We start from the raw sequence: 24988 nt of genomic DNA, 5'->3' as shown, positions 1-24988 counted from the left end.
CTCCCACGTTCTGACAGACAAGTGAAGGCACCGCTGTGCTTCAGGTTCACTTACAGCAGTGTGAATATATATCTTGTGCAATATTCTGTTTATGAGCATCGATACGGTTTTCTGCCTGTTTTGTAATCGTTTTATTGGAATTAAGATTTTGTTGAAATGTTTCTTTGTGTTTTTTCTTAAAGCTCAGAACCAACAGCAGCTTTAAAGCTTTTATATTAAATTAGAAAGTAAGCAGTCAAACAGTAAGGGCAGTTTAAGGAGGTTTGATGGATCTCCTCCATTTAAAAACTCCCTTAATTCATTTAAAGGGGATTTTAAGGGATTGGAGGTTGGTAGAGGTGGAGGAGGAAACCTGTCATGGAACGAAGAAAATAATATGTTTACCGATAATTGTAAATAGGTGAAAAAAAGTGAGAGACTTGTTTTTTTTATATATTGTCAGAATCTGCTTTGTCAACATAACTATTTACAGTTATTAGAAAACATTTTATTTTCTTTGTTCCATCATAAGTTTCCTCTGACCGGATCTCGGTGTTCCACTTGTTCAGACTGAAAGGTTTAATAAACATAAAGAAAGAGATTCACTTCAAAACAATTCAGCAGCAGCACTCGTTTTTTTTAATATATATATATATGTATATTGTCAGAATCTGCTTTGTCTGCGTTTCTTTATGGTCTAGAAGTGATTTTCAGACTGTTCAGTTCTCCAGTCTGCTGTACCGGAGCAACAGATCACAGAATCACTGATTCTGGGGTTTTATCACGGAGGAAGAGACACGAGCCAAGACTCTACCAGCGGCTCACAGAGCTGGAAACAGAGACGCTCCATCCTGTTCTCTGTTCTCTGCTCTGGATCTGTTCTCTGCTCTGGATCTGGATCTGTTCTGTTCCCTCTGTTCATTTTCCCTGAGCGGACGTTTTCATCCAGTCTTGTTTCTCTCCCCATGTTTTCACCACATAGCTTCATGTAGCTAATAACATAATGTTTTAATATTTTTAATTAGTGACAGTTCCTTCAGTCAGAGCTGAGGTCTGTTTGGAGTAAATCTGGTTAAAGGCCCAATATGTAACTTTCCCACATTAAAATATCTAAAAACGACTAGACCTATGTTATATAATTTGTTGAGTTGTGTTCTTACATTATCCCAAATGTTTCCAACAATGTTCAAACTCAGAGAAATCTGTAATTTTATTCAAGGTTAGGGTGCGTTTGATTTGGTCTCCTGTCATGGCCTCAGATCCTCTTCACCTCTACATGCTGTGTTGTGTTTGTCTCCAGAAGCTCTTTCATAAACTGACTTTTTATCCAGTTTTAAGCCACATTTTTACGATAAACTTTTTAGATCTTGGTCATTTTTAACTTTATCTTTTAACCGGATGAAGGATTTTAGTCATCAGACGTCTGGATCTGAAGTTCTCAGAGAAACAAGCTGAGCAGATGTTAACGGCATAGGGTCTGGGAAAAATATGGAATTTTAAAATGGAAAGCGTGTAGGAACCCTGCCAATCATCTCACATATTCTGATATTTGTCTCTGTGAAGAACAATCTTCATCTATACAGTGATATGACCTAGTTAGCAGGGGCAAGATGTCTATCTGCATAAATCATATTGAACACCAGACAAAATCTTCAACACAAATCAAGGTCTGGAAAAAGGATGGAATTTTTTAATAAAAAATGTGTAGGAACCCTGAATAACCAGCTGCAATAATTAATATAATGTTCCACAGAAATATATCACCGACCTTTCTTCAGTGTTTCTTGAGTTTTCAAAGCTGTTTTCTGTGTTCATTTAAAACCTGCTGACTGACAGTGGAGCAGGTCTGGAGTTCCCCATGAAGAACAACAGAACTCAGTAGAACCGAGTCAGCTTCAGTCCAGTCCCAAGTCTAAATATAGATTACCAAGTCAAGTCCAAGTCATTCATGTGAAGTCTCAGGTCTAAATGTAGAACACTGCTAGTTCTCGCCTGGTTCTCTGCAGGTTCTCTTCTGGTTCTGGACTCAGAACCTGCAGAGTTTCTCATCAGTGACTGAAGGTTTTTGTTTGGTCCAGATGATCAGAGTTTAGTCTTTTTCTCCTCAGACAGTTTGGACTGTAAATAACAACTAAGATATTTAACACATTTATACATTTATAAAACCCAACGCTGTGCCTGACCCAGGTTCTCCTCAGGAACATCAGCTTCATGGGTAATGTATAGAACACGGGGAACACAGTAGAACACGGTGGAACACTGTGTTCCTGATCTGACCAGCAGGGGGAACCAGACTCGGTTCCTCTGACAGACAACAAGCTGCTGAGGAACACGGAACATGACTCCTGCTGTGGTTCTCTGCACTGGAACCAAAGCAGGACTCAGAACCCTCCAGGAGAGAACCTTCACCTGCCTGCAGAACCTCAGTCTGCCTGCAGGAGGAGCTGTGAGGAACATCTGGCTGACAGGTAATGATGTGATAGAACACCAACAGTTTGGTTCTGCAGGAGAACACAAAGCAAACAAAGCAGAATACTCAACTTTGTAGTAGAATTTTGTTATAGTGCTACTGTTATACTCCTCTTTACTCTCTCCTCTCTTCTCTCCTACTCTCCTCTCTTCCTCTCCTCGTCTCCTCTCTTCCCCTCCTCTCTTCCTCTCCTCTCCTCGTCCTCCCCTCTCCTCTCTCTTCCTCTCCTCTCCTCTCTTCCTCTCCTTCTCTCCTCTCCTCTCTCTTCCTCTCCTCTTCCCTCCTTGTCCTCCCCTCTCCTCTCTCTTCCTCTCCTTCTCTCCTCTCCTCTCTCTTCCTCTCCTCTTCCCTCCTCGTCTCCTCTCCTCTCACCTCCTCCCCTCCTCTCTTCCTCTCCTCTCCTCTCTTCCTCTCCTCTCCTCGTCCTCCCCTCCCCTCTCTCTTCCTCTCCTTCTCTCCTCTCCTCTCTCTCTTCCTCTCCTCTTCCCTCCTCGTCTCCTCTCCCCTCCTCTCTTCCTCTCCTCCCCTCCTCCCCTCCTCTCCTCTCCTCTCCTCTCCTCCTCTCCTGTTTCTTGTGATGATGTGACAGTTGGTTATTTGCTGCTGATCCGGCGGTCCGCCATTATTATTATTATCATCATCATCAGTATTAGAAACGTCCCATCCGGGAATAAAGGAATAAGAATAAAGGATTATATATTTTCTCTCTCTCTCTCTTTCTATTTCGCTGCGTCTCTCCATCCTTCGCTGCGTCTGCAGCTTCTGATCCTGCAGGCAGAGAGAGAGAGAGACAGGCAGAGAGAGAGACAGGCGGGTAGAGTCAGACAGACAGGCAGACAGACAGGCAGACAGACAGGCAGAGCTCCATCCTCCTGCAGCCTCCATCAGGTATTTTCTTGTTTTTCTGTCTCTTCGTGTGAACTGCATGCTGCGACTATCAAACCAGCATATATTTAATATTTAATACTCGGTTCATTGGTGTTATTGGAGACATTTTGGATTTCGTCAGTTCTCGCGTCTTGTTTTGATTCAGCGACAGAAATCCCGATGAGCGACATTCTGCACAGATATTAATATACCGACTGTTCTCACCGCGTTATGAATTAGCGACGGGTCGTTTTCATGTGTAAACATCCGAGCGGTGTGTGTGTGTGTGTGTGTGTGTGTATAACGTTGTGAATACGGTATATCGGTAATCAACATGTATGATGTAGGCTAAGCTAAATTCTGCTGACAGGGTACAGCAGACTGTGTGTGTGTGTGTGTGTGTGTGTGTGTGTGTGTGTGTGTGTGTGATATTTAATTACAGAACAGTAAAGCATCTCTCAAATTCAAATTTGCTTTATTGGCATGACAAGTCTTCATCCTCCTCCTTCCCGTCCTCCAGGGGTCCTTGAGGGCCTCCAGGGCCCCCCAGCAGACTGATGAATTGTTAAACTTCTTCTGTCTTGAGAAGGTCGACTGTTTTTAATAAATCAGTGCAGAGGTGATCAGTGTGTGCGGGAATCGACTTTTTTCTCTTTCAATTGTTAAACTTCACCATTATTTAATTTACAAGAAGAACACAGAGAATGTAGAAGATATGTAGATGATAGTTTGACTGTTATCTCTCTACCTGCAGTACAGATACAGATACAGATAGATAGAATACAGATAGATGGAATTCTGGACAAAATCATATCTGACAATAAAAAATATTCTCAGATTTGGGTCAAATGGGGATCTGTGGGTCTAATGTGTATTACATCAGAGGTCCTTGATATGAAAAAGAGCTTCAAAGACGACCTCAGGATTGTCTGGAAGATATTGAATGTTGGCTGACTGGTAACTTCCTCTGACTGAACCAGAGAAGGTCACAGAAGGTCAGAGGTCATACTGTTCGGACTTCACTTCTCCCATAGCTGACAGCCTCAGCCTGCCCCCCCCTGATGTCAGGCCCTGGGGTATTCTTTGACTCAGACCTGAACTCTAACAGATAAACAGATCGGCTCAGTAGTCAGATCCAGTTTCTTCCAGCTCAGAACCAGATCCAAAGTCGAGTCCTTCCTCTCTTGAAATAATCAATCATGTCTTCATCTCCCGTCTCCTCAGTTATTATAAGTCCTTGTGTCCTGGTATCAGTCTGTCTTCCCTTTCTCACCGGCACCAAGAAAGAGACACCCCACATTTCTCCTGTTCTGGTGTCTCTCCATCGGCTTCCTGTTCCCCAAAGAATTGATTTAGTTGTTTTTAAGGTCCTGGATGGTCTGAGCCGTCTCACTGCAGAGACTCTCAACCTTTTTCATATGAAGGACCCTAATCTAGTCCACATCAGAGCCACAGACCCCATTTGATGAGATTTTGTCAAATCTGAGAATATTCAGATTTGACTCCCTGACTGTCTGTATTGCAGGTAGAGAGATAACAGAGAAACTATGATGCTTCTGTCAATCTTCTACATTCTCTAATTGTGTTAACTTGAAATGAAATAATAGTGAATAATTCATCAGTTTGCTGGGACCCCCTGGAACCGCTCAAGGACCGTCGGTGGTCCTCGGACCTCACGTTGAGAACCACTGGGTCATTAGATTTGGTCCTTCTGTTGGTGTCTTTAAATCGCACCTTAAATCCTCCTCTGTCCTGCAGCCCCGGCTTCTGTAGGATTCACTTTTTATGTTTTTATGTTTCTTTTTTTTTTTTGTCTGTTTTGTCTGTCTCAGTCTCATGAACTCGATCTCTCAGGAACACCTGGAGGGAATTTCTTCAAATTTGGCACAAACGTCCACTTGGACTGATTCGATTTTGGTGGTCAAAGGTCAAAGGTCAAGGTCACTGTGACCTCACAAATGACGTTTTTGGCCATAAATCAAGAATTCATATGCTAATTATGACAAAATTTCACACAAATGTCTAATAGGATAAAATGATGAAATGATGACATTTTATATCCAAAAGTTCAAAGGTCAACTTCACTGTGACATCATAATGTTTTGCTTACCACTGTAGCTGAGAAAACCATCTTGGGTCATTCTACAGAAACGGTGGAAGTGCTGTCACTTACTTTTCACACCAAAATCCTTTAAGTTGACCTAATAATCACATTAATTATATATGTTCAATAAATAAAGACTGTGCTTGTAATGATAAAACAAAGTTTATTGGTGGAGACAAACAACCAGGAGTCGGTTATTTCTAGTTTTGTTTTTATGTTTCTTTTTTTGTGTCTATAAATATAATGTTTTATTGCACAGAATGTCCTGAGTGCTTTCTCTCTCCATTCGCTTCTTTCTCTCTCTCCCTCTCTCTCACTCTCTCTCTCCATCTCTCCCTCTCCCCCTCTCTTCTCCCCCCCCCCCCCCCCCCCCTCCAGTCATGTCGGTGTCTCCCGGCCTGTCGGACCTGTCCCGTCTGTATCAGACAGAGTTTGTGCGTAGCGCCCGTGCGGTGGGCGTTCTGTGGGCCGTCTGCTCGCTCTGCTTCGCCATCATCCAGGTCGTGATCCTGGTGCAGCCGTCCTGGATCGGCACCGCCGCCGCCCGCCAGCAGGGGGCCGGGCCCCCCCCGCCCAGCGGCACCCTGGGACTGTTCGAGGTGGGGGGGCCCTCTCTCTCTCTCTCTCTCTCTCTCTCTCCCTCTCTCTCTCTCTCTCTCCCTCTCTCTGTCTCTCTCTCTCTCTCTGTCTCTCTCTCCCTCTCTCTCTCTCTCTCCCTCTCTCTGTCTCTCCCTCTCTCTCTCTCTCTCTCTCTCTCTCTCTCTCTCCCTCTCTCTCTCTCTCTCCCTCTCTCTGTCTCTCCCTCTCTCTCTCTCTCTCCCTCTCTCTGTCTCACGCTCTCAAAATGTTTCTATATTACTATATGACTATATTACTATTATCATAATGAATACTATAGTAAGTATTATTAGTATTATTAGTAATATTGAGGATTCAGCTGCTTGGTTTCTAAAGGCTGATGCTGATGTTTCTGGACTGAAGCTGCTGGTTTAAATGAAGGTTTTCATGTCAGTCTGCTCCCAGAGTTCAGTGTTCTGCAGTGTGTTTGTTGTGAAACTCTCAGAGCATCATGGGAAACCAGAACTACTGGAACCAGACTGATGAAGTTCTGCTGTGTCAGAGGAACGAGTCAGTCTTCTAACACTGTGTGTGTGTGTGTGTGTGTGTGTGTGTGTGTGTGTGTGTGTGTGTGTGTGTGTGTGTGTGTGCGTGTGTGCGTGTGTGCGTGTGTGTGTGTGTGCAGGTGTGTGTGGAGTCGGACTGGCCCGTCCCGGCCTGTCGGGGCGGTCTGTCCAGCCTGGCCCCCCTGCCGGCCTTCCAGTCTGTGGCGGTCCTGGTGGGCGTGTCTCTGTGGTCTGTGTGGAGCAGCGTGTTCTGCCTCGCTCTGTTCAGGTTCTGCAACGCAGCCACAGTCTACAAGACCTGTGCCTGGCTGCAGCTCACTGCAGGTACTACTATACTGTAGTACTACTGTACTACTACTACTGTACTACTACTACTGATACTGGCTGCAGCTCACTGCAGGTACTACTACTACTACTGTAGTACTACTGTAGTACTACTATAGTACTACTACTGATGCTGATACTGGCTGCAGCTCACTGCAGGTACTACTACTACTACTGTAGTACTACTGTACTACTACTGTAGTACTACTGTAGTACTACTGTAGTACTACTGCTGATACTGATACTGGCTGCAGCTCACTGCAGGTACTACTATACTGTAGTACTACTATACTACTACTGTACTACTGATACTACTGTAGTACTGTACTACTGTACTACTGATACTACTGTAGTACTGTACTACTGTACTACTGTACTACTGATACTACTGTACTACTGTACTACTGATATTACTGTAGTACTGTACTACTGTACTACTGATACTACTGTACTACTGTACTAATGTACTACTGATACTACTGTAGTACTGTACTACTGATACTACTGCACTACTGTACTACTGATACTACTGTAGTACTGTATTACTGTACTACTGATACTACTGTACTACTGATACTACTGTACTACTGTACTACTGTACTACTGATACTACTGTAGTACTGTACTACTGTACTACTGATACCACTGTACTACTGATACTACTGTACTACTGTACTACTATACTACTGATACTACTGTAGTACTGTAGTACGACTACTGATACTGATACTGGCTGCAGCTCACTGCAGGTACTACTACTGTACTACTGTACTACTGTACTACTGATACTACTGTAGTACTGTACTACTGTACTACTGATACCACTGTACTACTGATACTACTGTACTACTGTACTACTGATACTACTGTAGTACTGTACTACTGTACTACTGATACCACTGTACTACTGATACTACTGTACTACTGTACTACTATACTACTGATACTACTGTAGTACTATAGTACTACTACTGATACTGATACTGGCTGCAGCTCACTGCAGGTACTACTATACTGTAGTACTACTATACTACTACTGTACTACTGATACTACTGTAGTACTGTACTACTGTACTACTGATACTACTGTACTACTGTACTACTGTACTACTGATACTACTGTAGTACTGTACTACTGATACTACTGTACTATTGATACTACTGTAGTACTGTACTACTGTACTACTGATACTACTGTACTATTGATACTACTGTACTACTGTACTACTGTACTACTGATACTACTGTAGTACTGTACTACTGATACTACTGTAGTCCTGTACTACTGTACTACTGATACTACTGTACTACTGATACTACTGTAGTACTGTACTACTGTACTACTGATACTACTGTACTACTGTGCTACTGATACTACTGTAGTACTGTACTACTGTACTACTGATACTACTGTAGTACTGTAGTACTACTACTGATACTGATACTGGCTGCAGCTCACTGCAGGTTAGTGTAACTACTACTATTGTAAAATTTCCACTTCATATACATTCAAATATCTATCTGTCTCTCTCTGCCTGTCTCTCTCTCTCTCTCTCTGCCTGTCTCTCTCTCTCTCTGTCTCTCTCTCTGTCTGTCTCTCTCTCTGCCTGTCTGTCTCTCTGTCTGTCTCTCTCTCTGCCTGTCTGTCTCTCTGCCTGTCTCTCTCTCTCTGCCTGTCTCTCTCGCTGCCTCTCTCTCTCTCTGCCTGTCTCTCTCTCTGCCTGTCTCTCTCTGCCTGTCTCTCTCTCTCTCTCTCTCTCTGTCTCTGTCTCTGCCTGTCTGTCTCTCTGCCTGTCTCTCTCTCTCTCTGTCTCTCTCTCTCTCTGTCTCTCTCTCTGCCTGTCTCTCTCTCTGCCTGTCTGTCTCTCAGGTTTCTGTCTGGCTCTGGCCTGTCTGTTGTTTCCAGACTCGTGGGAAAGTCCGGAGATGCGAGCGCTGTGTGGAGAGGGGGTGAGTCACAGGAAGTGATGTCACAGACCATTTTCAGTCTGAAGAAGGTTCAGTAGAAAAAAGATGGTTCACACTCCAAAAGAAGCAGGTTTTCCAAAACCTTTATGTTCTCATTATGCTTTTGTTTTTATAAATGCAGAGGAAACATCATGCAGTCTGTAACATGTGTAGAAAGTCAGAGTCGAGTCCCAAGTCACCAAGTCAGTCGAGTCTCAAGTCTTCTCTTCATGCAGGAAGTCAAGACTCAAACAATTAAAACTGTGACTCGAGTCCAGGTCATGTGACACGAGTCCAAGTCATGTGACTCGAGTCCGAGTCATGTGACACGAGTCCGAGTCATGTGACACGAGTCCAGGTCATGTGACACGAGTCCGAGTCATGTGACTCGAGTCCGAGTCATATGACACGAGTCCGAGTCATGTGACACGAGTCCAGGTCATGTGACACGAGTCCGAGTCATGTGACACGAGTCCGAGTCATGTGACTCGAGTCCGAGTCATGTGACACGAGTCCAAGTCATGTGACACGAGTCCAAGTCACGTCCAAGTCATGTGACTCGAGTCCGAGTCATATGACTCGAGTCCGAGTCATGTGACACGAGTCCGAGTCATGTGACACGAGTCCGAGTCATGTGACACGAGTCCGAGTCATGTGACACGAGTCCAAGTCACGTCCAAGTCATGTGACTCGAGTCCGAGTCATATGACACGAGTCCGAGTCATGTGACACGAGTCCAAGTCATGTGATACGAGTCCAAGTCATGTGACTCGAGTCCAAGTCATGTGACACGAGTCCCCGCCTCTGAAAGGTTTAGATTAGAGACGGGAGGCAGCTACTAAGAGCAGAGGAGTCCAAGTATTGATCTGACAGTATTGGTGAAGTATTGATGCGACAGTATAGATCATGCATTGATCTGGCAGTATTGGTGATGCATTGGTGATGTATTGATGATGTATTGATGATGTATTGGTGATGTAGTGGTGTATTGATGATGTATTGGTGATGTATTGGTGATGTATTGGTGATGTATTGATGATGTATTGGTGATGTATTGATGATGTATTGGTGATGTATTGATGATGTGGTGTCCGGTGTGCAGGTGAGCAGCTTCTCCCCGGGGAACTGCTCGGTGCACTGGGCCTACATCCTGGCCATACTGGGAGTTCTGGATGCTGCCATACTGGCCACTCTGGCCTTCGTCCTCGCTAACAGACAAGATGCTCTGCTGCCTCCAGACAGCAAGGAGGGTGAGGCACACACACACACACACACACACACACACACACACACACACACACATACACACACACACACAACACACACACACACACACACTGACAAAAGAAGGGATTTCAATGTGAAAATATCTAAGTAATTGATATACTTTGACAAACCCAGCCACCATGTCCTGAAACACCAAACCTGCACCTCTCTCTCTCTCTCTCTCCCTCTCTCTCTCTCTCTCTCTCTCTCTCTCTCTCTCTCTCTCTCTCTCTCTCTCTCTCTCTCTCTCTCTCTCTCTCTCTCTCTCTCTCTCTCTCTCCAGTCACTGCAGGCCTGCTGATGTCAGCCTAGACCTAGATCACCCTGTTTTACCAGGTGAGCTCTCTCTCTTTTCCTCTCTCTCTCTCATCAGAAAAACAGAGTCTTTAAACCTGGTTTAGACTGAGTCTGGTCTGTGTTTTGTCTCCTCAGCTCCTCCTGCATGGTTCCTCCAGTCTGAACGAAGACAGAAGTTCAGTCTGATGCTGACAGTGTTTCATGTTCTCCTGCCTGCTGCGTTCAGCCTGAATTCACACAGAAACACAAACATCTGCTGTTCTGATCCGTCTGAACAGGAGCAAAGCCCTTCTGCTTCTGAATCTGGTTCTGAATCTGGTTCTAAATCTGGTTCTGAATCTGGTTCTGAATCTGGTTCTAAATCTGGTTCTGAATCTGGTTCTGAATCTGGTTCTAAATCTGGTTCTAAATCTGGTTTTGAATCTGCTTCTGAATCTGGTTCTAAATCTGCTTCTGAATCTGCTTCTGAATCTGCTTCTGAATCTGGTTCTACCTGTTCAGACAGTCATGATCTGGATCACAAAGAGTCCAAACCAGGTTCTGTGTGGATTCGGCTTCCTGCAGCCATAGATTCATAAAAAGCGTATTTTATATTTTATAAAGTTTGATCATTTTCTAGAATAGGTTATATTTGTATGTGTGTTTGACCTGCATGAGATCTGCCGACACGTCAGTCTGATGCAGAGCGGAGAGACAACAAGCTGCAGACTTTAGAGCAGCGTCTGTTATGTTATGTGGATATTTATTTATTTTGGTTTTGTAATGTGGAAGATGTGATGATCATTTAAATTATAGATCTGTAATTATAATTACAGTATAATAATAACAGCAGTTTGAGTGGTTTTTTCTCGTTTTTTTTCCTTGAATGTGAAGTTTGTTCAGTTTGTTACAAACCAACTGGAGAAACTGCAAAACACAACAGTCTGTCCAGTGAGTTTCTCTTGTCTCCAGACCTTTCAGCTTCTTTCATGATATTTTCAGTCAGATTCTCTCTCTGCTCTGGCAGATAATCTGCTGGTTTCAATAAATTTCACTTGATTCATGCCAATATGACTTCTGTCCAAGAAATCATCATAAAACAATGAAGAAAATCTGGAAACAAGAAACTTTCTCCAAGACAATTTCACTTTTTACCAAGAAAATGTCCTGAAAGTTACATTCTGCTGGAAAAAAAAGTCTCATTTGTTGAAAGCGGTAAAATGATCTGCCAGAGCAGTGAGATGATTTCACTAAAAACATCCTAAAATAAACTTAAGTCAGTAAACAAGATAAAATAACTTCACAAGTTTGACAGCTTTTGTGTTTTGTGTTACAACAGAAATATGAGTCTTACATTCAGAGCTGTGAAACTTCAACTTCAATAACTGAAAGTTTATAATCCAGTTTCTAATCCCTCTGCCTACATACAGGACAGGGAGCGACAACAGACAGAGAAGGAAGGAAAGAAAGAAAGAAAAAAGAAAGAAAGACAGAGAGATGGAGGAGGTGAAAACAGAATAAGAGCAGAGGGATGGGTTAGGCAGTCTGAGAAGTTACACATCCATCGTATTTTTTGTTGTTGTCATTTTTCCTACAACGTTTTGAGCAGCGAAGACAAAATTAGAGAAGAGAAGAGAAAAGGAAAGGAGAAAGGAAAGGAGAGGAGAGAAGGGGAAGGAAGGAAGGAGGAAAAGAAGAGAAGAGAAGGAGAGGAGGCTGAATGTGATGGAGCATCTGTTATGTTCTGTGGAGAGAGAGAGAGAGAGAGAGAGAGAGAGAGAGAGAAAAGACACAAACAGAAGAGACAAACAGAAGCGAGAGAAAGAAAGACAGAAGCAGAAGAGAAAGAGAGAAAGAGACAAACAGCAGAGAGAAAAAGAAAGAAAGAGAAAGACAAACAAGCGAGAGAAAGAAAGAAAGAGAGAATCAGAAAAGAGAAAGAAAGAGAGAGAGACAAACAGAAGAGAGAGAGACAAATAGAGATGACGAGAGACAAAAACAAGTATTTTCTGTTACTTTGTTACTTTGTTGTTATCGTCCTGTTTGTTAATGTGCAGCTCTATAGATTCTGCATGAGTGTGTGTGTGTCTGTGAGCTCATGTTGTGTTTCTATCTGTTGTGGATCTAGTCGGTCTAACTGTTCACAACACACTGCAAGAAACACCAGGAGAGACCAGGAGGGATCAGGTCCAGATCAATATCTGGATCAATATCTATCCGCTGTGGGGGAAGAGAATCTGAAGTTCATCATTCAGTATCTCTGAAGTCCAGCTGATCCGGTCTGTCAACACTGCAGGACTTCAGTCAACATCATCATGATGTTCAGTGTTCAGGTTCAGGTTCAGGTTCAGGTTCAGGTTCAGGTTCAGGTTCAGGTTCAGGTTCAGGTTCAGGTCTCCTTCTGTCCCTCAGGACCTGGACTGCAGCCGGAGGTCTCATGTTGTGTTGATCAATAAGTCGACCTGCAGTGTTGCTGTAGATATTTAGAAATTTCAGACTCAATTTGGAACAAAACTCTTCTGGTGTCTGAACTTTAGATCATTTCACTTCAGACGTCTGGAAGAAGTTTGTCTGAATATCAGACGCAATCTCAGCTTCTTGTTTTTTGCAGTGTGTTAAGTTGATGGGACAGCGGCAACTTTTTAGGCAATGTGGATTGACAATGTTGCTGATCCACGAAATGTCTCTTACAGCCGAAATAAGCTGTAAGAGACAAAATGCATCATCTCATCAGGCTGCTGTGACCTCTGACCTCTGACCTCTGACCTCTGACTGTCATGTTTGTTCTGCTGTTGGATCAGAGAGTCACAGAAATCACTGGAAAGATGTTAGTTGCCCCTCTGCGTTGCCTGCAGATGTTGCCGCTGCCTCATGAGCAGACAGTACAGTCACCTGACCAGGTGATGTCACCTGACCAGGTGATGTCATCTGATCAGGTGATGTCACCTGACCATGTGATGTCATCTGATCAGGTGAGTCTTTGTCACCAGAGCAGCTATTTCTGAATAAAGCCGAGAGAAAACAAACAAACAAACAAACAAACAAGTCTCTGAGTGTTTGTTGGTTTTTAAAGCTGCTGGAATCTGTGTGAAATTTAAGGATTTTTAGGAATTGTGCTTCATTTGATAGTTGACAGAGAGACAGGAAGGACAGCGGCTGATACTTGATGAAGACTCTGGGCCAGACTGCTGTGTTCACCTGTCATCTGTGTTACATTATGTCATTTATTAATGTTAGTTTAGAGTGTCGATGATGTCTGGGCTCAGTTGTGGTTTAGAGATGCTGTGGTTTAAAGATTTATAACTGTGGTTTGAGGATGATGAGTCCTGGTCTGAACCATCAGAATGATCTGATCTGGAGACATGTGACCTCTTCAGTGAAGGTCAGGTGTGTTCAGTCAGTCTGCAGGTCAGTGAGTGTGTTCAGTCTGCAGGTCAGTGAGTGTTCAGTCAGTCTGCAGGTCAGTGAGTGTGTTCAGTCTGCAGGTCAGGTGTGTTCAGTCAGTCTGCAGGTCAGCAGCCTGCAGTCTGTTCTGGTCTCACATCCAGTCTGCTGGAGAACAGGAAGTCAGTCTCAGATGAACATCATTGCTCAACGTTCAGATCTTTTCCCTCTGAGCAGCTGTGTGCTTCAGCTCTTCAGACCAGGATCCTTCAGACCAGGGAGTAAATACTTATTACATATTTAAACAATGCATAAACAGCTGTAAATATTAAAAAATATGCACCACAGAAGTCCATATGTACCAAGCTATGATGCAGACGTCTAAGAAACTGAACCTAAACCTTATGGAGCCTCATTTTAGCCTCGACAGCTATAAATCATTTAGAGTCTTCTGATTGGCTAATCAACATAAAACGACTGTCTGGGTTTCTGCTGAACCGCCCAGCAGAGGTCTGGAGTCCATCAGCCTCCGACCATGAAAAACTTTATTTCCTGCTCTTCTGCTTTGACTGCTGAGATAAAATTGGACTAAATCATTTTGGTTTGTTCAGTGGTGATGGAGGTTCAGCAGCAGGAGCCGTTTGTTCTCTGTCTCTGCAACAGACATTTACCCTCAACCTCTAGATGCTCTGGATAAGAGTCAGATAAACAGATAGATAGATAGATAGATAGATAGATAGATAGATAGATAGATAGACAGATAGATAGATAGATAGATAGATAGATAGACAGATAGATAGATAGATAAATAGATAGATAGATAGATAGACAGATAGATAGATAGATAGATAGATAGATAGATAGATAGATAGATAGATAGACAGATAGATAGATAGATAGATAGATAGATAGACAGATAGATAGATAAACAGATAGATAGATAGATAGATAGATAGATAGATAGATAGACAGTAAACTGTAGTGGGATATTGAATTTAATTTGGATTGTGAGATCAAATAAAATAACACAGCAGAGGAAGGTTTGTTCTCTAGATACAGACGTGTGTTACACTGACAGAACGGCACAGACTGAAGCTAATATGCAGAAACACAACAGTATAGATCCAATAACAAACAGCTGCTGTCACCTTCACCTCTTTTTACCCACAGTCCTCTCTGTCTCTCTCTCTCTCCGCTCTGGGCCGACTTTCCTAAAAACGACTCTAGATAAAGTTCAGAGAAACCGGTTTTAACTCTGGTCCAGATCTGATCTCTGGAGTTAGACTGATATGTGACCAATATTGTCCTTTTGTTAAACTGATCTGGTCCGGTCTGACCTGATGATCTGATGCAGCTTGATTGATTACATGTTGATTGTAGAATTGATCAATACTACACTGTTCATCTATGGGAAGAACTTAAAGGAGGTCTCTTCACCCGACATGATGAGAGGATCGGCTCCTTAGTCATCTCTGTGTGTCTGGTAGTTAGCTCTGTCCGCATGCTAACGCTTTAGCATTCAATAGAAAGCCTAAGCCCCGCCCCTTCCCCTGTCCACCATGGGACCTTATTTCAGAAAAAATCTGTACGGTAGTCAACGGCGAGAGACAAATAATTGTTTGATCCCCCGGGTTCTGCCATGAATTACACATATGATGTTTGCCCAAACTGCAATTTTCTTGACTTGCAACATTATCTTTTAAATTAACAAAACATCATCTGTGTGATTCATGGCACAATTCAAACAGGATCAAACAATTATTTGTCTCTCGCCGTTGACTACCGTACAGATTTTTTCCGAAATAAGCTTTAGAGGATTGGAAATCTAGACAAAATGAACAAACTTCAGTGGCAGCAGATCTCAACAGCATGTAAGTTGTTTTGTTCACACAGGAAGTTAGCGAAGTTAGCAAAGTTAGCGAAGTTAGCGAAGTTAGCCGGACAGCTGAAGGTTCTGTCGATTCATAATGAACTTCACTATTAATGATGAAGACAGATTTTATTTTCAGTACAAGTCTAAAAACCAACACCAATTACCAAAAGGTTTATCTTCATACTGTGGGTAATGCTAATTGGGCATGCTAAAGCGTTAGCATGCTAAACCTGACAGAGCTAACCGCCAGAGACACACAGATGATTCTGGAGTCAATCTTCTCATCACATGTTGAGTAAAAACTCAGAGTCGTCCTTTAACCTCAATTTATTCTAAATCGACATTTGGATCAGGTTGAAACAGTATATGCATCACTGTTATGTTATATTATGTTATGTTATGTTATGTTATGTTATGTTATGTTATGTTATTATATTCTGGTTATTTGTAGCAGCAGGTTATCATCCAGGGTTCAGTGGAGAGTTTTAGTTTCCCATGATGCTCTAAATGAGACTTTTCCTCCCGGACATGAAGAAGAAACCTCTGGAGGAAACGCTGAGCTGTTAGACAGTTAAATTTGGCACAAAACTGAATCTGTCAGCAGCTTCAGTTCAAACCTCCTGTCTGTCTGAATCTGGATCAGCCGTTCAGACTGCAGCAGGTCTGATCCGGATCAGAGTTAAAACCAGATTCTGTCTGCGTGAACGCAACTTCCATCAGTCTACTTCTTCTTCGTCTACTCTTCACTCCCTTTTTCCCTCCCTCTCCCCCCCTCCTCCTCCTCCTCTTCTTCCTCCCCTCCCCTCCCCTCCCCTCCTCTTCTCCCCTCCCCCCCTCCTCCTCCCCTCCTCCTCCTCCTCCTCCCCCTTCCCCTTCCTCTACTCCTCTAAATACTGTAAAATGTGCTGAATCAGTATTTGGGGATCGTAGTTCACTGCAGATCTCCTCCGGCGCCTACGACTCCCATGATTCAGTTCTTCCTCTGCAGCCGTTGCCATGGTATCGATGCGCTTCATCCTCTGCAGCCCGGCGGGGGGGGCGGCGCTCCTGTAGCTCTCCTCCTCCCCTCCGCCCCTCCTCCCTTCCTCCTCCTCCTCTTCCTCCTCCACCTCCAGCCTCTTCACCCTCAGCAGGGGGGGGTCGTTGCTAGGCGACGGGGGGGGCATGTCGTCAAGGGAGCGGCGGGTTCTCCGGTGGGCGGGGCTCACAGGTTTAGCCCCTCCCACTCCCGCTGTGACGGACAGGTCCCGCCTCGCTCGGCGACTGGAGCTCAGCTGAGCGTCGCTAGGGCCGAGGCTGGACAGTATCCTAGCAACCAGGTATCTAGGGATGGAGGGATAGACAGACAGACAGATAGATAGATAGATAGTCAAAATAACACATCATGTATTTCCATAGCAAGTTACATAAAACATTTAATAACAATTTATAATAATACTGAATGAGCAGATGTGTAAACATGTAAAGTGTGATGAAGACTTGACTGATATATAATAATATATATAATACTGGACTGATATCATCCTTTTATTAACTGATCTGCTCCAGTCTGGTCTGATCAATATGAAGATTACAGATTGATTGTAGAACAGATCAATACTACACTGGTTGTGTATGGGAAGACATTAAAGTTGCTCTGTGTTTCATTTTAACATCATGACATCATCATCAGATTAATATTCCTCCTCTGTCTCCTGACAAACAGCTGATTGTTCTCCTCCATCTCACTCCAGTAGTACTGTTAGTTCTAGTGTTTCTCCACATTAAGACTACATTTCCCATCAGCCCCGTTGCCTCCTGCCCCCCCTCCCCCTCCCTGAAGAGGATCAACATGTTGGAAGTGATTTCTCCATCTTTCCTTTCCCTCCTTCCACCATCTGCTGCCAGAAACTCTTTCAGCTTTATCTCCGTTTGCTCTGAAGAACAGAAGCTCTTCCTGTTCTGTGCCGTAAAGCGATCCAGCAGATTTCCCTCCAGATCCACCAGAGGAGAAACATGGAGGAGGATGATGTCATGTGATGAGCTGATGGTTCACTGATGGCAGAGTGAAGCACAGAGCAGCTTGAACCTGAGTTTATTTTAATGAAACGTGTTGATTTGAACCTCAGAGTGTCCTGGTCCGTTCCTCTGGGGAATCCGGCTCCGGCTCTTCCAGCCTGCTGCAGTCTCTCCTGCCTCGCTCGCTCCAGTAGAGCCTGGGCGAGCTGCGGCTCCAGCCTGCCGAGGTCAGAGGTCAGAGGTCAGAGGTCACAGAAGGTTTGGTCTCTGACTGGTTTCTATGTGGTTCAGCTGGTAAACTCTACTTGGGAACACGAGGTTTGGTGGTGAAGGAAATTTTATGAATTTGATTTTTAAGTTAAGTACATTTTAAATTCATAAATACATGTTTTAAATTTTTGTTAATTTGTTTTTTTTTAACGAGTTTAACTCATTCCAACGAGTTTTCAATTCAAAAATATATTTTTTTATTTTTGTTGATTCGATTTTTTCCCTCGTTCCAACATGTTAAAAAACATCAACGGTTCAAGTTGCAGCAAAATCTCCCCGTTCTTCATCTTATTCCGACATGAACCTGAACGCAGCATCAGCCATGTGACAGGAAGTGACCTCACCTCTGCAGCAGCGCCTGGGCCAGCTGCGGCTCCAGCCGGCCCCACCAGGCGGCGGGGGGTTTGCCCATGCTCAGCGCCCGGCCCGTCTCGTCGTAGTCCGGGGGAGCCGGGCCCCGGAAGTCCCCGGGCTCCCGCTCCTCCTCCTCCTCCTCTTCCTCCTCCACCACGTCCACGTCGCCCGGGCCGACCAATCCCGCGCTCTCCGCCTCGCTCAGTAGGCGGAGCAAAGCCGCCAGGTAGGCTGTTGATAGGTCAGTTGGGGTTACTAGGCGGTTTTTAAAACATGGTTCAGTTTGTTGCTGCTTGAAATCATCAGAGATAAAGAAAGTCAAATATGTTTCAACACGTTGTCAGAGACGATCAGCTGATGACAAATACTCCTTAGTAATCCCTTAAAATAACCTTACATTTACATTAATTGTGTTGTAAATGTAGGGTTATTTTAAGGGAGCAACTCAAAGAATAATTGTCCATCAAAACCTCCTTAAACTCCCCTTATTTATTTTTTTTATGACCAACTTTTTATTGTTTTTTGATTTGATTTACCCCATAGGAGGTAGGAAGACGACAGTGAAAACAAAACATTGCCAATACTTTACATGCAGAACATTTACCTTCTATGCGTTTGCCATACTCTATATTAGAAATGTTACATAGGGGCGCATGGCCATGCAGGTGCAAATATAATCTACCTACATATACATGCATGCACACACACACTGTAAAATATAAGAGCGTGTACACAAAAGCATGTTCGATAAATATGTAAACACACATTCTGGTCCTACCTCCCATCCACCCGCTACCCACATGTGACTGATCTCCCCACCCTCTCCCTCCCTACTTCCTTCCCATTCCTATGTAAGCACAATGATTTTCTAGTGTTCCCTTTATAAGTCATGAACACCAATGAAAAACAAAAAATAAATAAATCACAAACAATTAAATAAGAAGAAAACACATGAAAAATAATTGGTCATGCCTCTCTAACTTGGTAAGCATACAGTTTCATATATAAAGCATTTCCATACATCCCTCTCATCATCACACATATTTGTGTCAAACAAAGTTGTCTATAAGACAGATTGTGCCTTTTCAACTGCCTTAGACAGGGCCTCTACAGTTTGACTCCCCTTATTTATTGACTCCTTACTTTCTAATTTAATGTAAAATTCAGGGAGACGGAAACTTTCCCTTAATAACTCATTAATAACCTGTAAACCTGCACAAAAAGCATGAAAAATCCCTTAATTACCAGACTCTCAATGAATCAACCCATGAATAAATCCCTTAAAAACTCATGATACTAACCTTACTCTATTAAAGCTATGTTATTTTTAATGGATAATTAATGTTTATGTAATAAGAAATTAAGGACATCTCAGGGCTAAAATGAAGGGCTTTGGTTTGGTAATCAAACTGTTTAGATTCATCCTCCAGTCAAACAGTAGCTGGGTTTCCATCCACGGATTTTGATGCAAATTATGATGCATCAAATTAGAAAGGCTGTATGGAAACTGCTGTCTGTATGCTTGCTTTTGTCGATAAAGAAGTTATGCAATGAATAGTGATGGAAACAAATTTGTCAAATGACTACTAATGTAGTGATGTAAAATATCTGTCCACCACAACTTCCTAGAAAAGTTATACATATATAAAGCCCCATCATGATTGTATATCCAATTAGTTGGTGCATTATAATACTGCATTTCTTTTCATTTCATTTTTCTAATCAATGTTTATTGACATATTTCCATATTCAGGAAGCCTATTTATTGGCTTCAACCCAGTTGATGGAAATGCACCTAATTTGTAATTTCAAAAACATTTCAAAAGTTCACTTCAAAATTTGATTGAGTGTTGAATGGAAACAGCTACTGATGCAGGCTGCAGTCAGGAGAAGGAAAGTGTTAGACAGACTGACAGCACAGAACCAGGAAACCCTGAGAGAGCTTCAGGTAAACATCATCCACTAACAGACTTCATCAGCCAATGACATTTGTCCAGCCTGCTGCAGAAGGCCTGGAGCTCCGCCCAGCAACACAGCCTGTGTGTTTTCAGCTGACCAGCTGTGTGTGGATGGGAGTCATTCCTATATTCCCAGGGTCCTATGTTCCCAGGGTCCTATGTTCCCAAGGTCCTAAGTTCCCAGGGTCCTAAGTTCCCAGGGTCCTATGTTCCCAGGGTCCTACGTTCCCAGGGTCCTACGTTCCCCAGCTGAGCTACTCAAAAAACAATTCTTTTTACCCAATATTGTGTTTTACCTCATAACTAACTTGTTATCCATTCATAACCACAAAATCTACATTTATTTTTTTTATTTTGTGGTCCAAAGGCCACATTTACCTTGCTGTTAAAAATCTCATCAAACCAAATCATCAAATCATCAAAAATAGGGTAAAATCTGACCCACAGAGAACATTGTTTTTAATAGTATGGCATGCAGCAATAAAACATTCTGGGTAGTTTTGTGGATCAAACCCAACCCAACAAGAGTTTGAGTCAAGTTTGAGTAAAATTTTATCCACAGGACCACCCAGACTCTTTAATATTCTCTGCCGGGTCAGATTTGACCCGAAATTTTTTTAGAAACCTTCAGAATCAAATAAAATGATAACCATTGGTTTTGTTGTGCTTATATAGCTGTTTTGAAGCCTTGTTGGCTTCAAAACTGGCGAACACAATAGGAGGGTTAATGTGAGTTAACAGAATATTGAACTGGGGAACATAGGACCCTGGGAACTTAGGACCCTGGGAACATAGGACCCTGGGAACATAGGACCCTGGGAACATAGGACCCTGGGAACTTAGGACCCTGGGAACATAGGACCCTGGGAACATAGGACCCTGGGAACATAGGACCCTGGGAACATAGGACCCTGAGAACTTAGGACCTTGGGAACTTAGGACCCTGGGAACATAGGACCCTGGGAACTTAGGACCTTGGGAACATAGGACCTTGGGAACATAGGACCCTGAGAACTTAGGACCTTGGGAACTTAGGACCCTGGGAACATAGGACCCTGGGAACTTAGGACCTTGGGAACATAGGACCTTGGGAACATAGGACCCTGGGAACATAGGACCTTGGGAACTTAGGACCCTGGGAACTTAGGACCCTGGGAACATAGGACCCTGGGAACTTAGGACCCTGGGAACTTAGAACCTTGGGAACTTAGGACCCTGGGAACTTAGAACCTTGGGAACTTAGGACCCTGGGAACATAGGACCCTGGGAACTTAGGACCCTGGGAACTTAGAACCTTGGGAACTTAGGACCCTGGGAACATAGGACCCTGGGAACTTAGGACCCTGGGAACTTAGAACCTTGGGAACTTAGGACCCTGGGAACATAGGACCCTGGGAACATAGGACCTTGGGAACATAGATACGCTCCCGTGTGAGTGTGCTGGATGGTTAATGTCCAGCTGAACATCTGGTGACTCACTGGGGAAACTGTTGATATCGGAAATTAAACATCATCACGCAAAAACAAGACTCTTGTCTCTTTCAATGTTAACCCGCTCAGCACACCTGATGGAGCTGCATTAGCTTGCTAACAGGGAACTGTATGAGGCTAAATGCTAACAGGAGCTAGAGGATCTACCTTTGCCTCAAACGTCTTCATAACAAACCCGGTGGTTCCATCTGAAGGCTGGGTTTTTGGTTCATGACACCACACACACAGCTTTGAATGGACAGAAAGACACAAAATAAAACTCTGGACAGTGAAGAATATGGAGCTTTAAATCTGATTCTTTAAACCCATCACTCTCACCACTAGGTGGCAGTATTGATCGGGTTCAACTCTCCAATTAAAAAGAAATCTCACATGAAGAAGCAGCAGTGCATTCTGGGTCTAAATCTGCCTCTGACCTGCTTCTTGTTCCTCTTCCTGCTGTCGCTCCCGCCTCTGGTCGCTCTCCACCAATCGCTGCAGGGCCTGGTCCAAGCCCCGCCCCCTCCAGTCGTCCGCTTGGTAGTAGAGGTCGTTGCCCCCGCCCCCCCGCCCGGCAGGATATGACATCATCTGGGCCTCATAAGGCAGCAGGTCGCTGAGGTCCCGGCGCAGACGCCTGGCTCCGCCCACTGAGACATCCAGGCCACGCCCCCCGCCACGAGCTGCAGGCAGAGACTGAGAGAGAGAGAGAGAGAGAGAGAGAGAGAGAGAGAGAGATTCATTATGACAATGAAGGATAACACATCTATATTCTCCTTCCAGTCTTTTCTGTCTCTAATCCAGCAGCTCTTTGATCACTCAAATTATAAACAGCCGACAGTCAGGAGGTCAAAGGTCAAAGGTCAGAGTTCAGCAGCCTGACAGGAGACGAGACAGGATGAGGACGATGAAAGAGAAGAGAAGAAGACAGAAGATCATTTCTCTTCCCACCTCCCACTCACATCCCTTCATTTCCTGGGTGACTCAGCTGAGACACACACACACACACACACACACACACACACACACACACACACACACACACACACACACACACACACACACACACACACACACACACACACACACACACAGAGTTAAAGAAAGAATCAGCCAGCAGCAAGACTGACCTTTCTTCACTGAGGATTTGAACCCAGACTGCTGTGAACAGAAGTGCTGCTGTTCTCTTCCTCTCCTCTCCTCCTCCTCCCCTCCCCTCCTCTCCTCTTCTCCTCTCCTCCCCTCCCCTCCCCTCCCCTCTTCCTCTCCTCTCCTCTCCTCTCCTCCTGTCCTCCCCTCCCCTCCCCTCCTCTCCTCTCCTCTCCTCTCCTCCTGCTCTCCTCTCCTCTCCTCTCCTCTCTTCTCCTCTTCCTCTCCTCTCCTCTCCTCTCCTCCTCTCCTCTCCTCTCCCCTCCTCTCCCCTTCTCCCCTCTCCTCTCCCTCCCCTCCTCCCCTCTCTTCTCCTCCTCTCCTCTCATCCTCTTGTCGATGAGTTCAGTATTGATGGTCGCTATGTTTTGCTGAGTCATGGTATCTGTCTTTGGCCGAGTCTGATTCACCACCAGCAGAGAACATCCATCTCTCTCTCTCTCTCTCTCTCCCTCCCCCTCTCTCTGTCTCTTTTAAAAATGGACGCCTCAGACTTGTGTGTCTGTGCTTCTAAATATCTCTACTGTGCTCCATTAACAACCAAACCAAACCCAGATACACTAGACAGACAGACAGACAGACAGACAGACAGACAGACAGACAGATAGATAGATAGATAGATAGATAGATAGATAGATCAGGCTTTAGTCAGCATCTCTGGTATTTCACCTGCTTCACTGTGCAATAATATACAACTAACAAGGGGAGGTGTGTGTGTTCATGTGTAAGATTGTGGGGTTGTGAAAGACAGTGTGTGTGTGTGTGTGTGTGTGTGTGTGTGTGTGTGTGTGTGTGTGACGCATCACAAAGTCTGTTCTGCTCCAGTAAACAGAGAGCAGCTGAGTCAGCTTGTTGTGGTGTGGCTGTAGATCCATTCAGTAACGTTCTCAGTAAAAGTGAATAGTGTGATAAGGTGGATTTGTTTCCAAATGTAGGTTACTGTGACACAGTAAACTGTCTTGTCTTTAGCCCTAGTCTCTACTCCAAAACACTCGGTCTTCAGTCTTTACACTAACAAGCTGTCTGGAAGCTTCTGTCGGCTCTATGCTGACGACTCTCTCGTGTTTCTGCTAAAACACCAAGTGAGGCAGCTGAGGCAGAATGGAGTTTCAGTGGCTTCACCAAAATAATATCAGTCTGAACCTGAAGAAGACTCTCTGTGCTTTTCCATCAACATCAATACAATCAGAAAAACTGAGTAACAATACAGGCAGTTTTAATGAATTAAAACTTTCAAACTCAAACATGTCAAAAAGATCTCAAAGACAGTGAAAAACAATCTGAATTTCTTCACACTAATTAGACAGCACACACCAGTCAGAGCCGCCCAGTCAGTTTTTATGATTTCAGTGATTAGCTAGCGTAGCCAGGCAGAGTAATGTCTGCAAGCTAGGCTAATGTTAGCTCGTTAATGTTTACCAGTTTAAGATGTTTACCAGTTTAACAAGTTTACCAGTTTAACAAGTTCACTAATTTAACAAGTTCACTAGTTTAACACATTTACCAGTTTAACACATTTACTAGTTTAACACGTTTACCAGTTTAACAAGTTTACGAGTTTAACAAGTTTACTAGTTTAACAAGTTGACTAGTTTAAAAAGATGACTAGTTTAACAAGTTTACTAGTTTAACATGTTTACTAACTCACTTCATCGATTCTGCCATTATGAGAATTTTTTTCAGGGATGGGAGGGGGAAAGTGCTGCTTTTAAACAGCGAGGGAGGAGACAAGCTAGTTTAAAAAAAATGGGAGGAGCTTCGTTCAGGAGCAGAATTTGACAGCAAGCTTTAAAAAAGAAGAGAAAACAGCAACACAGCTGGATATTATTTTATATCATTATGTCTCACAGCACACAGCACACATTAGCTTCAGGATTGGTTAGAAGTCTGATATCACTTACTGCAGGTTTAAGTCATTTGTTTTTGTATTTCTTGTGTGTTTGGTTAATGTAGTGTTCCTTGGTTGCAGTGTATTTATGTAGCGCAGATTGTCTGTCTCAGCCACCGTACTTGAGGACGGCTCCGCCTCCCACATCTACTGTATCAACAAAGACGTTTTAAAAAACAGAACCGCATTTCTGTTTTCAGCAGCATAAAGCGACTGAGCTTCACAAGGCAAATATATATATATATACATACATATACATATATATGTATACTGCATATATATATATA

At 43.6% G+C, this 24988-nt stretch overlaps 2 protein-coding genes across 2 annotated transcripts; one reads left to right on the top strand and one right to left on the bottom strand.

The window, feature by feature from the left end:
- Positions 1-5788: 5788 nt before the first annotated feature.
- lhfpl4b (LHFPL tetraspan subfamily member 4b) lies at positions 5789-10393 on the top strand. Its single transcript, XM_071527717.1, has 5 exons — positions 5789-6019; positions 6664-6868; positions 8739-8818; positions 9918-10065; positions 10365-10393. The coding sequence occupies exons 1-5, from the start codon at positions 5801-5803 to the stop codon at positions 10391-10393; spliced, it is 681 nt and encodes a 226-aa protein (XP_071383818.1). The 5' UTR covers positions 5789-5800.
- Positions 10394-16492: 6099 nt separating this feature from the next.
- pcsk1nl (proprotein convertase subtilisin/kexin type 1 inhibitor, like) lies at positions 16493-22347 on the bottom strand (the record flags this gene model as incomplete). Its single annotated transcript, XM_071527716.1, has 5 exons — positions 16493-16937; positions 17718-17831; positions 18263-18366; positions 18400-18467; positions 22102-22347. Coding segments are annotated over 5 exons (977 nt in total), but the record flags the coding sequence as incomplete, so codon positions are not given.
- Positions 22348-24988: the final 2641 nt, after the last annotated feature.

This window comes from Centroberyx affinis, unplaced genomic scaffold (genome assembly GCF_046629955.1).
Source record: "Centroberyx affinis isolate AG114_WGS23_722 - 3 ecotype Tasmania unplaced genomic scaffold, CSIRO-AGI_Caff_v1 ptg001573l_1, whole genome shotgun sequence".
NCBI lineage: Eukaryota > Metazoa > Chordata > Actinopteri > Beryciformes > Berycidae > Centroberyx > Centroberyx affinis.
This window is presented reverse-complemented; position numbering and strand designations above follow the sequence as displayed.

Coding starts and splice junctions, on each gene's coding strand:
- lhfpl4b (XM_071527717.1), top strand. CDS start 5,801: ATGTCGGTGTCTCCCGGCCTGTCGGACCTGTCCCGTCTGTATCAGACA. Junction 6,020..6,663: donor GCACCCTGGGACTGTTCGAG/GTGGGGGGGCCC, acceptor GTGTGTGTGCAG/GTGTGTGTGGAGTCGGACTG. Junction 8,819..9,917: donor GAGCGCTGTGTGGAGAGGGG/GTGAGTCACAGG, acceptor TCCGGTGTGCAG/GTGAGCAGCTTCTCCCCGGG.